The 15,116-nt window shown below is 37.2% G+C and overlaps 1 protein-coding gene across 3 annotated transcripts in view; it reads right to left on the bottom strand.

The window, feature by feature from the left end:
- Positions 1-335: 335 nt before the first annotated feature.
- The window catches only part of SLC38A9 (solute carrier family 38 member 9), a 127,334-nt gene continuing 112,553 nt past the window's right edge, over positions 336-15,116 (bottom strand). For all 3 annotated transcript variants that reach the window (XM_075183519.1, XM_075183529.1, XM_075183539.1), the window contains 9 exons: positions 13,975-14,145; positions 12,087-12,146; positions 10,450-10,644; positions 7,905-8,012; positions 7,096-7,202; positions 5,061-5,174; positions 3,532-3,680; positions 2,455-2,544; positions 336-1,400 (listed from right to left, as the gene is read on the bottom strand). In XM_075183519.1, the coding sequence (XP_075039620.1) occupies positions 1,235-1,400; positions 2,455-2,544; positions 3,532-3,680; positions 5,061-5,174; positions 7,096-7,202; positions 7,905-8,012; positions 10,450-10,644; positions 12,087-12,146; positions 13,975-14,145 (1,160 nt within the window). In that variant the 3' untranslated portion in view covers positions 336-1,234. The remainder of the gene's footprint in view (positions 1,401-2,454; positions 2,545-3,531; positions 3,681-5,060; positions 5,175-7,095; positions 7,203-7,904; positions 8,013-10,449; positions 10,645-12,086; positions 12,147-13,974; positions 14,146-15,116) is intronic.

Below are 15,116 nucleotides of genomic sequence, written 5' to 3'. Positions count from 1 at the left end.
TTACTAAATCATGGGGTGTACTAACTTTTTCACACATGGCTTCTTCATGTTGGCTTATTTCTTGTTGAATAGTTACAAAGTAAAATATGTTATCAGTTCTTTGTCGCATCACATTAGCTTTACCACATTTTAGGACTTGGTGACGATTAGATGATTGGTAATTATGTCCTGATATGTAAAACAACAATGCAGACATATATTGTAATATGATTGTATTGCCTTATTATGTGACTCCACGATGTGTTTAATAATCTGACCAATATTTTCTTGCAGTAAAACACTAATCAGGATATTTTCTGGCTATCTATACACAGTTCTGATTTATGTTCAATCAATTTAGTTTTACAAATCCTTTTTAATTTCTCTTACATGTCTGAACCATTGTAAAGTACAGTAATAAATTAAATACATTCTTTAGTAGGCAGGGTAGTAGTTGTTGTAAGATGAGCATTAAGGTATAATCACGTATGAATTACATATGAAAATTACAAACACAGACTAATTATCATAAAAATATCAGTGTTAAAGTATATTTAATTGGACCAAAGAAAACATGTTGTCCTGATAGGACCTCTCATTTTTTGGAAAATGAGCCAATACATTCTGGAAAGCAGATAACATCGCACACACTATTGCGATCATTGGATGGACAGATTTTACGGTCTGCGTGATTAAAATACAATCAGATTGATGGTAGTTTGGAGCTGACTCTCAAATAATGTTCAAGACAATTTGGTTGACAACAATGAAATCAAACTATTTGAGGCCTACGTTAAACTTACCACCAGCAGTGGTTAGAACCTGACACAAGAAGATTATAGGAGAAAAACAGTAACCAAAACAGCAGCTTCAACTTAGAAGATATATAAAATAATAAAGTTTCTTTTTCTAATGAAATAAAGAGAACAGCTCTGTTATCCTTTGGGATACTAAATAATTTTGATGATAGTTATCTCTTTACATTAACCTAGCTCAATAAATCTGGATTTGCATTTGCTATGACATTAATTACTCCTCTAAAACATATAAAAAAAAAAACCTGACAGCCCCCAGATAACCACACATATAGCTGTAATTGTGAGGAAAGTGTGATATTCATGTGAATTGATCTGTACGTGAGTTGTTATGCAGGGTCATCTCATGCTGTAACAAGATTCCATTTAACACAGATTCAGCATTTGTCATTTCAAGTCGTCCTTCCAGAATTAGTTGATATAGCTTCATATATAGTCTTTCACATGAGAAATTGTGCAACCAGGTTACCAACACCCAATACAATTATGGAGACATGTATGATCACGGAATACCACCGTAGTTGTTGGCTGCGATAAAGCGCGATCATGTGGATGAGACATGGGTAAACAAAGACAAATGCGAGGCCACAGGCAGCTCCTGAAAACCTGTAAAGACAAAAAACGATCAGATATAAATACTCTGGATATACTCTATAACAGATATACATGCTCTACCTACAGATGTTAGATCAGACTACCAGTACAGTACAAGAGATGCATCTGTGGGTTTTAAGTGGGTATTTCATGCTTTTTTTTATTGTGTCCAAACACCCTTTTAGTTGAAAGGATTGAAAAATGTAGGTGGAATCATGAAAAACACAGTAAATGAATAACAACTGTCTGGTTCAGTGGTGGAAACATCACTACTCCACTATGGGGCCCAGAGGGGAGGTGATGCTGCGCATGAGCCGGCCTACACACATGCTCAGAGGAACAGAGCGGGAGCCTCTTCTGAGGATGCCGTGGTGCCCTATTTACAGTGTAGCTCCAAACTGCACTCTAAAGTGGAGAGTGGAGGCCTTGAGAGGGTGGACCAATATCACTAGGCTCTTCCCAAATTTTGCTATGGGGAATGCCATGTTCTGTACTTGCTCTTATTTGCAATGGTGGGAAGAGCTCTGTGTTGAATAAAATAAATCCTCTAAGTCACCAAGATTTACTGCAAAAGATATATCGAAGCAGCAAATCATACAAGATGCTATTGCTGGATTGGTGTGGGGCAGTAAATATACCAGTACTCGGAATATATTCCCACATACACAACTATACACCCTACAGAACATTAAATTGTACCGGAGAACACGCTTTGTGACACAGTAATGCTCCCGCCGTTTCTGTAACATCGATCATATATTCCACATAATAGTGAAAATGAATACATTAGCAGTCCTGGCCAACCTGTTGCTCTCCAGGTGTTGTGAAGCTAAGTTTCAGCATATCCTGCTAGCTGTCGGCTGGCAGAGCATGCTGGGGGGTCGGCTAGGCCTGCCTTACTGTATTCACACATAAATTTGCGTCTTCTGTATATCATTGTTAGTGTCAATAAATACATTCTTAGCTGTGTGGAAAACAGTAGCTAAGTTGTTGCAAATATTCACAAACTTTACAAAAAGATATAAAAAAAAAATACCACAATCAAAGATATAAAATGCATTTGTACCTAATAATTCCTCCTATGTTGGGGTAAAATCTGGCCATGAGAACTCCAACGCCAACGACAGCAATGTTTAGTCCCAGAACGTGGAAAACACTAAAAGAAAATGATATAAAACACAGCTAAATTATCAATAAATTAATTATCAATCAAATTATCAATAATATAATATACAATTTGTTGACAGTACTAGTAATCTAAAGGACAACTAAACCTTACAAAAACTTGCATCCGCACAACTCTGCATCAGACCGACTGTGGGGAGCACGGATAAACCATTTAAATATAAAGAGAATGTCTTGGCAGTGTGGAGAAGGATAAATCACTTTTAAATACAATTTCGTATATTTTAGGCATGGTGCTCTAAATTACGGAATAAAACAATTTATATATTTTTTATTCATAGACCTATTATATCAGAAGAAATAGGTTTTTAACTTGGTCATTATCATGGAAAAAAAACGTAGAAATCTGACTTTATGATAAAGTATACCTGGCTTTAGAAGTTGTGAGTAGGGAATGGCAGCTAATTTTAGAAAATGTGAGACCAGCAACTAACTAGCTATAATTCTACAGCCAGGTAGGTATGTTGTGTGTATAGGAGTATATAGTACATTCGGATTCATATATGTGTTTAATATGTGACATTAAATAATGCATAGTTATTAAAATTATTATTATTATAGTTATTTAATTTGTTTAACAATTGTCACTGAATGGTAAGGGAAATACCCAATCACAGGTCACTGCCCAGTCACATACAACCAATGTTGAGAGTGAGAGCAGCGATTTGTGATCACTTATTCATCAAAAATCATCAACATAAAGGAAATTTGATTCACCAAGAGGGATGGTCACCCCAACAGCACTTATTATATCCCAGAACCGCACCCGAATATAACAGTATTGCGAAAACACAAAGATTTTATCTAAAGCATAAACTGGTTACGTCATCATAAGGGCAAAGTACATGGAAGTGTATTGAAAAAGCACAGCATAGTCAGCATGGTGTTATGGTCAATTAATCACCTGGGCTCAGACCACATGTGACATAACCAATAATGTACATACAGGACAACTTACCCTGGATAGATGCTTCCGAAGACATGTCCGAGGAGCTGCACTCTGACAAGATATCCCAGCAGGGGATATACAGTCATCATTTGGAAGAGTAAGAATATTCTTGCAACAAATGATAGGATATCATTGCTTGGAAAATTATCTAAAAAGTTCTAAAAGGGACATAAAAATAATAAAGTTACATTATGCGAATAACCGCTCAAAAATATAAACAAGATATAAAGAAGTCAAACTCATACATTAGCATAACATGCTGGTTTAACCACATTAAAGAAAGTACTGCTGATTTGTTAAATGTTCTGTATCCTGAGCTCCGTCTTGCTGTGTTTTTTCATTTTAAAACCACGTAAAATGCCAATAAAATTTATTATTTATCTGCCTTCACATGTCAATATTTTTATGATTAATCAGTACAGAAACTAATAACACAAATACAAATTTAAGTATAACATATATACTCGTATCCTCCTCAGCATGTCTCAGTACTGTCATATGGTACCACTGAACTCGCAGGTGGCATTACCTAAAATGGCATTGCTAAAGCAATAGGATTTTTTCTTATTATTATAGTCAACATTCAGACAATGTCTGACTTTGTCCCCGGCTACAGGGACAGTTGGGAGGTATGTCCCGCTTCACACTGCTCTGCTCATGAAGGGGTAGCTGCATGCACCTAACAGTAGTCCACGCAGCATTGCCCGTGTATTTAAAGGGAATTGGAAGAGTTCGAGAGCTACCTATCACTGTCTAAAATTATAAACCCCCCTCCTCAAATCCTGCGTTTGTCCCTGATGGGGTTAGGTGGAGCGAGGGCAATCCAGAGTATGTGCACTCACTTTTGCAGGACAATAGAAAAACAAGCTTGTATTTTGCAGAGTGAGATTATGGCATTTTGCACTGAGAAGTGCCTTTCTAGGTGCACTCATTGGGCCTAAGTCATTTAGGAGAGCAAAGCATAAACAAAAAGTAACTTTGCACCTGGGCAAAACCATGTTGCACTGGAGGGGAAGGGGGGGTAAATTTAAAATATGGGGACAGATTTATAGTTGGGATAGGAAATGTCCTACATCAAATTTACATTTCAGTGTCAAATAAAGCTTTCAAGTATTTGTGTGCTAGATGACAAAAACAACCAGTATTTAACTGATGTGCAAAATAATAAACTAATTTGCACCCCTTGTATTGAAACATGGTTTGTGCTGGAGAACATTTACTCCTTTTTTTTTTGCCTTACTTTCCTTAATGACTAAGGCCCTTTATCTGCTGTGACAATGGCCTGATGAGCATACAGTGTAAGGACATATAAAACAATGAAGTTTGTAACGATAGCAATACTAAGAGGTTCTATTTCTGTAGGGTTTATCCTCACTGGATCTGTACAATACACTGCAAGTCACCTTTTAAAATGGAGACCTCTCTGCTTCCAGTAAACTTCACACAGTAGCATTATTAGCATTTAAGAGTTTCACCTCTGGACACAATTACTGTATTTTCAAGGTATATTTTTTCATGGTATGAGGATATTTACTCACTTGTTGAATACATTCTTTTGCCAATGGAGGAGAAGGAAATGAACCAAATACCATAACCCCAACATACATATATGTTAATCCAACCAGCAGATATGCTACCGAGAGATCTCTTATCTGCAATGAGAAAATAATGAGTCTATGAAAACAAATGAGTAAAATATTGCATAATCGCAGTATTACAGTTCATCCTGCGGTGCGTGCTTTCCAGCACCCTTGTGGGTACAAGATTAGACAACACACAATTTATTTTAGTGCAAGTCCTGATTTCCATATAGCACATGCACACAAAAATGCAAATGCATAAGTGAGTTATTCCTTTTGCATATTCTTGACTTTTGTCTCCTTACGCCAGAAGTGGTGAAACAGGGCAGGCAAGTGTAGGTTGAGTACAGAAAGCGTGTGTACATGAAGTAAGACAATTAGCTGTGGATGCATCAGCAGGTATGCCTTTTAGTTGGTGTATCTCTTGCGGGGGTGGATGGGCTGGTACAACTTTACACAATGATGATGACTATCAGCAGCACTATCTAGCTGCCTCTGATTGACAGTTTGCTATTGACCCTCCAGCTGATACTTCTTAGATTATTAATGTTGTGGCTTTAGTATTTTAGCATTACTTAACTGATTTGACATTTCAATTTGACTACTGCAGGAAAGAAGATTCCCATTTTATTTCTAAACAGGAAAACAATAGATGGTTGTATCGAATATCATTTATCACCTTCAACGGGGGACCCAGATTTCTGACACTGGGTTAAAAATTGCGCTCCAAAATGGCCTGGTAATCTCCAGATTTAGAGCACCCAGTGCCAGATGCAGCACATCAACCCCAAAACATTTCTGAGCCCCCTCCATGATTGCCTGCAGGGAAAGTTCTTTTTTTTTTAAAAAAAACTTCATTTTGCTTCCTGTAAACATTATAATGATGGACTTTACCAAAAGCTCTAATTTGGTCTCATCTGTCCACAGGAAGGAATTTGGCATGTTCAGGTGTGTTTTAGCAGACTCCAGTCAAGCTTTCTTATCTCACTCTCAGCAGTGGGGTTTCCTACCTTATAACCCCCCTTTCAATTGAGCTAATGATGGATGGTGCGAGTTGAAACTGTTTTACTTTGTGCTGAAGGTCAGCTTGAATCTGATTGGCAGTTGATTGAGATGCTTTCTCCTCTATTCCAGAAATCCTGCGCTGCAATCTTCCATCAAGTTCTTTCTTTGACCATACTTCTTAGACAATACTTTCTTTCTTTTGTTTTCTCCATGCTCATTGCAGTACACACAGTGATACAAAACTGGTGAATTAGTCCCCTTCTCTATTCATGCTTGTTTAATAAGTGATTTTTATACTGAAGGCATCTTCTACTCACCACAGGTGAGTTCAGTTCCAAAGTGAAGGAGAATCACCTGTTTGAAATCTAAATTATTTCTAACTGCTTCTAAAAGGTGTAAATTATTTTGTCCCATTTAAGGATTTCTGTGTGGAATAAGCTTCGACTTTTAAATTTTTCTGCTTGTTGTGTTTTATTCCACTGCAAACCAAAGAAATATGTATGTGGATACCAAAATATATTCAATTTTCAACAAATTTCTGGGAAAAATGGTGTATTATTAGGAGAAAAACTACAATGGTCGCAATAGTTTGGGTCACTACTGTAGTTAAAAGAAAGAAAAACAAAACTGTAAGATCACACTAGGTTTTTATATATGAAAATGCACCCTGACTGTATACGAGTAAGGACATTAGAAATCGGTAAGGAATTCTCTGCAGCACAAGGCTACTGCGTGAGTGCTATTATAAAGAAAATCGCAGAAATCTGCGGAAAATTCTAATATCTGTAATAACTTACAGCAATGGGTGCATTAATCTTTAGAATACACAAGTCCAATGAATTAACACTTAATGGCTGAGTTAATGACATCAGAACTCACAGATTATAAACTCACAATTTAGGAGTGTACATAGTATTAATCTTATTTAATTCCTTAAACTCTGACTTTAGGTAAGAGATAATTTTCCTTAGAAAACCATGATACTTACATTATTTTCAGGATTTCTGTTGTTCTTTAGAAGCGTAATGATACAGTTATGAATGAAGAATGCAAGTGTTAGGATACCAGTCAACTGAGGAAAAGATAACCTAAAATCTAACAAAGACAATAAAACAATAATTATCAAAATGTTAAATAGTTTGTTGACATTTAATGACACAAAAAACAGAAATGTATGAAAGATGAGGTGATAACCCTAAAAACATGTTCTACTTTTCTCTGTCCTCACTCACACATCCTCTTCTGTAAAGTGCCCTTGTGCACGATCAATAATCTCTATATCAGTGTCTTTAACTCCTGGCATGGCCCAACAGCTCTGATAGAAGCAATACAGATGTTAGTGAGGAGTGCTTTGACAATGCAACAGTGTTCCCCACTCACTTACACCGGAGTGATCGTGTCTCATCACATTCTGTCCTTAGAACGCTGCAGTCTCCAGATCAGAAGATCGCAGCATTCTAAAAACACATGTGTTACCTGGCCCATTGTTTGTGCATGACAGTTACCCGCTATGTTAGACAGGATACCAGGAGAGGGGAGAAAGGAAAACCGCCAGAGATAGCATAAAAAAGGAGGGGTATAAAAACACAATTGTAAGGAATAAGGGAATTAGATAAGGGATTGGAGGAATGAGAGATACATGCTAGCGCGATAGGAACAATGGGAGGGTCATATTAGGGGAATAATTGAGGAAAAGATTGTGAAATATTTGTAAAAGGAAATATCCCAGAAAAGATTGATAGATACATTTATATAAGGAGAAGATTAAGCAGTATAATGTGTATTTTACATCCTTACCAGGGACAAAATATTCCCCTATTTCATTCCACCGAAAGTTAAAATAGAATCCAAGACGAGTGGCCTTATACGTAATTAGAGACACCAAGTAAAGTACAGAGACTGTGCCTGTGACATAAAAAGACAGTAATTCATTAAATTTATTTATACTATTTTTTCAAAGAACAGCATCATGACAAAAAACTATTTTCAGTTCTATTATTGTCATCTTTTATTTATAACGCACCAACATGTGACAAAGCTCTGTACAAAGCAATCATGATAGAAACCAATAAGATGAAAGAAAAATCAAACCTTCAATACAGGTTGCAGGAAAAAATAAAGATCATACTTTTCTGCTACAGAGGATTCAGTAGAAGAAAGAAGTAATAATGCCACTGTATAGGTCATTGGTACGACCTCACCTAGAGTACTGTGTTCAATTCTGGAGGCCATATCTCCAGAAGGAAATAAATACATTAGACTGTACAAAGAAGGGCAACTAAAATGGTGCATGGTTTACTCTACAGCACAAAACTTACCCGGAAAGACTAAAAGAACTTAATATGTATAGTTTGGAGCAGAGAAGGAATGGGGGGACATGATAGAAACTTTCAAATATCAAGGGTTTGAACAAGGTACAGGAGGGAAACATTCTTCAAAGAAAGAGAAGTACTAGAACACAAGGACATGTACTGACACTGGAGGGAAGTAGGTTCAGAGGAAATATGAGGAAAACTACTTCACAGAAAGGGTAGTGGATAAGTGGAATAGCCTCCATCAGGGGTGGTAGAGGCTAATACAGTAGAGCAGTTTAAACATGCTTGGGATAGACATAACAATATTCTTCTAAAGAATAAGGGATCAAATAAGGTTTAAGGTTACCATAGGTTAATAAAACAACGGGCAGACTAGATGGGCCGAGCGGTTCTTATCTGCCATCAAATTATATGTTTCCATGTTTATTTTTGTGTAAATTACATTTTGTGAAACTAGCTAAAGAAGAATCACAGAAAAGAACAAAGTTAAAAAAAAATAATTCTCTTTTTCCCACAATACAATGTTTGTAAATTAAGAAGTAAAATAAATACATATATTTATTTCACCATGTTACCAAAAGAAAGCCCACTTGTCCCAAGAAACAATAGAATATGCACTGGGGTACAGTAAAAAATGTATTCCTCACAGAACAGACGCAGTGATGTAACAAACAATGCGGCTTCCTTTGGTGCAATTTTGGCAAGTACCCCTAGCAGCAAAAGGGTTAACAGTGTGTTCAGCAAAACTACCATATTTATATTATTCTCCTCCTTTCCATACACACATGATATCGTTTCACCTGCCTAACTCCTTGTATTAAATGTGAGGCTTACCCTTATGGTAAGTAAGGTGGTGAGAGCGCCACCTATCTGCCCGAGACTGCACCTACTCCTTCTGATCTCACTCGGCTGCTTTGTGTAAGTTTTCCATGCACTATGTTTTTAAAACTTAGGTAAGGTCTAAAACTATTTTTCTATCTTTTATTGGTACCTGTATTATGGGCAATTACTGGATATTGTTGCCTATGGCCTTAAACAGGCAGCCCGGTTAACTAAGTAAAGGGCATAAGAGACATTGCCAGATTTGATCTAGAGGGAAATTTATTCAAGTTTGGATTCACCAAACTGCAGGTTTTAATGCAATTTGATGTGTGGTTTGTAAACTGTGTGATTCACTAAAGGCAGAACCACACATCAGATCGCATGAAAAACACCATAAGGTCTCAAACCTCATTTGCTGTTTGGTCACCTTGCTGGGATACATAACATCCCATTTATGAAATGACAATCTGCCAAACTGCATGGAAAACTGCAGATGAATATTAAAAAAACAAAACAAAGACGTAGTTGTGACAAGCAACATAGCTCAAATTAACTAGTTCGGCTCAACGGATTTTTCGTTCAATGTTTTTTTTCTCTCTCTCTTATGGATTTTCAAGCTTTTCATTGATTATGGAAGACCAAGAAATTATTAATGTTTTAGTTAAGCGTGTATGGGGACCAGAATTATAATATTAATTGAGACAAATTATGATCCATTTAATGATAGTAGCAAGGTTGTTCATTAATTTTAAGGGAGGGGGCAATTTCTTATTTAAATATCATACATCATATCATGAGCCTGGCGGGGTGGGAACTGCTCAGCCTGTCAATTGAGCACAGTACACCAAATAGCTAAACCACCAATTTAGCAGGATGTTACACATACGGTTTAACCATATAGATTGGCCTACACCACATGCGGTTGAAGAGAAACTTGAAGAGGACATCCCTAAAACGTGGCACCTCTGTGAATCAGCCTTTTGACATATTTCTCTTCTTTAACTATGCCCCAGACTCCATGTTTTCTAAAACTTGCCCTGGCTTGCTGCCTCTTCCGCTTACAATAAATGGTATGTTTGTTACAATTTTTACCCCTAACCAATTGTTTGAAACATACTCATTATAAACAAATAACACTTATGTTATAACAATAACACTAATAATAAATAATATTATAATAATTTTAAAACATATACAAGTTTTACCCAAGACATTGAATTTGGCAAAGAAAGATGGGGATCGGAAGTTGAGAAGTGGTAGCAGAACAATTATCAGATAAAGGGGAACAGTATCCGTTTTACTCCACCACATCTGAAATTGCTGAAAGTCAGTTCTATTTCCTAAAGTCAGATCCACAGTTTGATTTGATGGTGGGGTGTCTCCAGTAGTTGGGCAAATAACTAGGAAAAAAAAAATAAAAAAAATCATTCTTTAAATATCTAAGTTTATTATGTTGTAAAACTTTATTAACATAACAATATATAACATTAGAACAAATGTATAATTTTGATCATACTGATGCTGTTGTGATATTCTGCCTCTTTAACAAGTTGCAGACTATTTATGCGAATTGCCACGAGGTGCCATTATTGCCTATAGAATGTTTTTAACGGTAAACAGATTTTGAACCAGCTGTCCAACGTCGGAATACTGCAGCTGCGATCATGAAATATTTGTGACCTGCGCTCCCATTTGTACAGAGCTGCGCATGGAAAAGCACAATGAAAGAGATGAAACAAGTGCTTGTTGTATCTTTGGTAACGAGATGTCTAACTATGTGCAAGGTATGCTAAAACTATGATCCGGGAAGGCCGGAGACCCTGCGTATATGACCATAACCTTACATCACCTCAGTATTTTGAATGATTACCTTGCACCATATTGGTTGCAATTCAGTAACCAATATATTTAAAAAGAGGACATTAAAGGATTGGACGCTTGAAATAAAGGCAGCACCAATGTCCATAAAGTTTCAGAAATTACTGGAACATTAATGAGGGTGGAATGAACAATGTATTAGGAAAAAAATGGAACTTTCTAAATGAATGGTGGAGGAGGACAAACACACTTCAAAAAGCACCAAAGAATGGTTCAAGGTAAGAGGCTGAAGTGCCCAGCAATAAGTCCAAATCCTATACATGATCCTATGGAGAGATCTGAATACAGTTGGGAGGAACCTTGAAATCTGGGAGAAATGGAACACACTGGACGTGAAGAGTGAACCAAACTACCAGTAGAGAGGTGCAGCAAGCTCATCCATGGGTATAGGAAGCGATACGTAGATCAAAGAATCTGCTGCAAAAATTAAGCCTAGGGTGTCAATAATTATGGCAATGCCATTTATTTTAATTTTCTGCAAAGCATATATGGTATTAAAATCAGAGGAAAAAACAATAGCTGTATAATGTTAACAGAGAAAGAATTGTGCAGACCACTTTGTTTTCTAAATTCTTAACATAAATAACATCTAATTGAATGATACTGTTTTTGTTTTTTTTCCAAACACTGTCCCCTGGATACCCAAGTTTATTCCAGTTTAATCTTACTCTATACATACACATTGACTGCACTTCATAGAGCAGTGTTGGCTAACCTGTGACACTCCAGGTGTTGTGAAACTACAAGTCCCAGCATACCCTTCCAGCAATAAGCTGCTATATATCGGCAAAACACGCTGGGACTTGTAGTTTCACAACACCTGGAGTGTCACAGGTTAGCCAACACTGACATAAAGGGACACATTGGATGTAACCTCCAATAAGAAAAACACTGGTAAGTATTGTATTGGAAAAGTCAGCTAAATCAGTAAGAATAAGCCTACATATCTGACACTTTATCTTACCTTTATCACTTCCATTGGTGCTCAGCCCAATATCTGTAACATTGACATGATGAACATAATCTGAAATGGATAATAATCATCAGTTATTTATATAGCGCCACTAAATCTGCAGCGCTGTACAGAGAACTCACTCTCATCAGTCCCTGCCCCATTGGAGCTCACAGTCTAAATTCCCTAATATACATACACACACACACACAGACAGACATATAGAGGGAGAGACTAGGGTTAATTTAAAAGTAGCCAATTAACCTAACAGTATGTTTTTTTGAGAGTGGGAGGAAACCGGAGCACCCAGAGGAAACCCACGCAAACATGGTACAAACTCCGCACAGATTAGGCCGTGGTTGGGAATTGAACTCATAGCCTCAGTGCTGTGATGCAGAAGTGCCAACCATTAAGCCACCGGTGCTGCCCCTTATGACACATTTTAAAACATATCCATACACTACAGTTAGGACAATATTTATATATTGAAATATAATATATTTAAGCAGTAAAAAGTAAGATCCATTTCAAAAAGATCATTCCAATCCCAGTATGCATATTATTTGAGAACAGCATTAGCTTAAGCTGGGTACACACTACACAGTTTTCATCCAATAATCGGCTAAATCAGCCGACATACGACCGCTCGTTCAAAAGTCGGGTCAGTGTGTGCAGTGACACACGATGGTCGAAAGTCTGCTCAAATGGACAATTGTCGCCTCATTTGGTTGGTCGTACCGTTCAATATTTTCCTTCCAATCTCGTTTCCGTTGTGTAGTGTGTATAAACTTCCGACCGATCCACAACAGTGAGTACGAAATTACAGTCATTGCTCAGGACAACATGGCTGTAAAAAGTTGCTAAAGGGACGTCCGCTCTTCCCTTTATCGTGCTAAACAAGGCTAGTGTGTATGCAGTCCATGGACCGAGCGATCGGACCATCGATCGCATGTAAAATCGCTCGGCATAAAAAGTTGGTTGAAATTTCTGTAGTGTGTACCTAGCTTTAGAGAGAAGAAATTCTTTATAATAGTGGTGGGACAAGGTTTTTTAGATTATTATACAAACGACCCTGCAGTGACAACACACATTATAGCAGAAGTGACTCCCACACTTTATACCACAGAACAGTGAATCTATACAATAAACCAGTACAGAGACCCTGGAGCTTATATCTGTTACGAGTATACAATACAGGGTCCGTTCCCTGGTGGCCCAGTGTACAATGAGGCCCATTCTAAGGTGGCCCAGTGGACAATGCAGGAAACACTACTTGGCTGGAATGCTCTAACAGAAGAGGTAATTGCAAAGTGTGAGTGCTCCTGCTTGGTCACAGAGCCATTACCAACCTACTGGCCGATGGTTGCTCTATTCCTATCTTTCACTGAACTTCAGCCACCAATCAGAGTTTAGTGCAGGACACCGATGACCATCAGCCAGTAATATAACAGTCTGACAATGATCAGTTTCCTGTCTGGTACTGAACTCTTATTAGAAGCCAAAGTTCAGCAAAGGAGAGAAAATGGGAATTGCCGTCAGTCAATCCTCTGTCACCCAGTAACAACTGGTAACAGTGTGTGAACGTTGATCCTATTCTGCTTTGAGACCACTAAATCTTGGATCAGATTGGAAAAGGAGATCGATCACCCTTAATCCTGATCTAGCTCTACAAGCAGTATATACCAGAGCTGGAATTTACATAGAGAGCACGTACTGTAAAAAAAAAAAAAACTATGGCTCAAAAATTGAACTGCAGCGAGTATTCTAGAATCTGCTACATAATGTGCTTGTTTCACAGAATCAATGTTGAATATTTTAGTAATGGATTGAAGAGAGTAATCTTAAATAGGTCAGGTTTGGAATTATAACTAATAACAAAAAATGGATATTTATTACTTACTATAAATAAATTTTCCTGTGTTAAAGAGGAAGTTAGACATCAATACCCAGTATACAATCATTGCTCCAACAAGAGACATCATAGAGAACAGGAGACTGGACCAGCGTCCAAAGGAACCAAAATAGTACTGACAAACATCTGGGAATTCCCAAGTTAAAGTGTCGGTGAAAGCTGCAAAAGAAATTGAAACCGAAGAAATGTTGGCAAAATACTGAAATAACTTTACATATGATGGTAGGTTAAACAACAAGTTTCAAGAGGCTATTTACACATACATTTTTGTTAATTATCCTTTGTCACATTGGGGCATATGATGAACTCACAAAGGGTCTCATTTATCAATGAGGGGCAAAGCATGTGTTTTGGCTGGCAAAAGGGAATTCCTCCCCCCCGCTGTGCTCTATACATATAAAGATTGCTCTCTCTGGCGGTATGTTTTGCCAACATTTTTTTTTTTTTTTTAATGAATGAAGGTTTTAAAATCTATTTACAAATATATTTACATTTTTTAAAATAAATTTAATGCATGTTAAACCTTTTTTAATCCCCCCCCCCCCACACCCCACACATTAGTGGAACTGAATGCAGAACAATGGGCTATCCGTTCCACTGTGCATGATCTGCAGAGATTATCCTGCTAAAGTGATGAGTTAACCCTTTCCTTTCTGGGCCACATCGCTGAGTATTGCTTAGCTGCCTCCGCAATATATTTCTGCTAAATTGCCACGACAAAAGAGATAAGCTGCGATAAAATGAAATCCTACTGATCACTGGAGTAAGGTGGTTTTTTTTTGGGGACAAACAATAAAACAATGGCAAACCAGTACAGAAAAAAATCTGCAAGCAGCATTAATTACATATTACAGAAGCGAGGTAGATGAAAGCCCTGCAACCAGAAATTATACAGTAATCACAAATAGACAAAGTTAGGAAAATTGGGGAAAATAGGGAAAAGTGGGGAAATTTTTATTTTTTAAACAATTAATATTTCTTGATTAGCTGAATTAGATGGCATATGATCTTACAATTGTTTTACTGCATTTGGAATTAAAAACAATTGTTTGAAAATTTGAAAAGTTAAGTTTATGTCACGTAGGAATTCCGGCTTTTTGTTTTAAAATGATGGAAGCCCGCACTGTACT

Source organism: Mixophyes fleayi, chromosome 1, assembly GCF_038048845.1.
Source record: "Mixophyes fleayi isolate aMixFle1 chromosome 1, aMixFle1.hap1, whole genome shotgun sequence".
Classification (NCBI taxonomy): domain Eukaryota; kingdom Metazoa; phylum Chordata; class Amphibia; order Anura; family Limnodynastidae; genus Mixophyes; species Mixophyes fleayi.
This window is presented reverse-complemented; position numbering and strand designations above follow the sequence as displayed.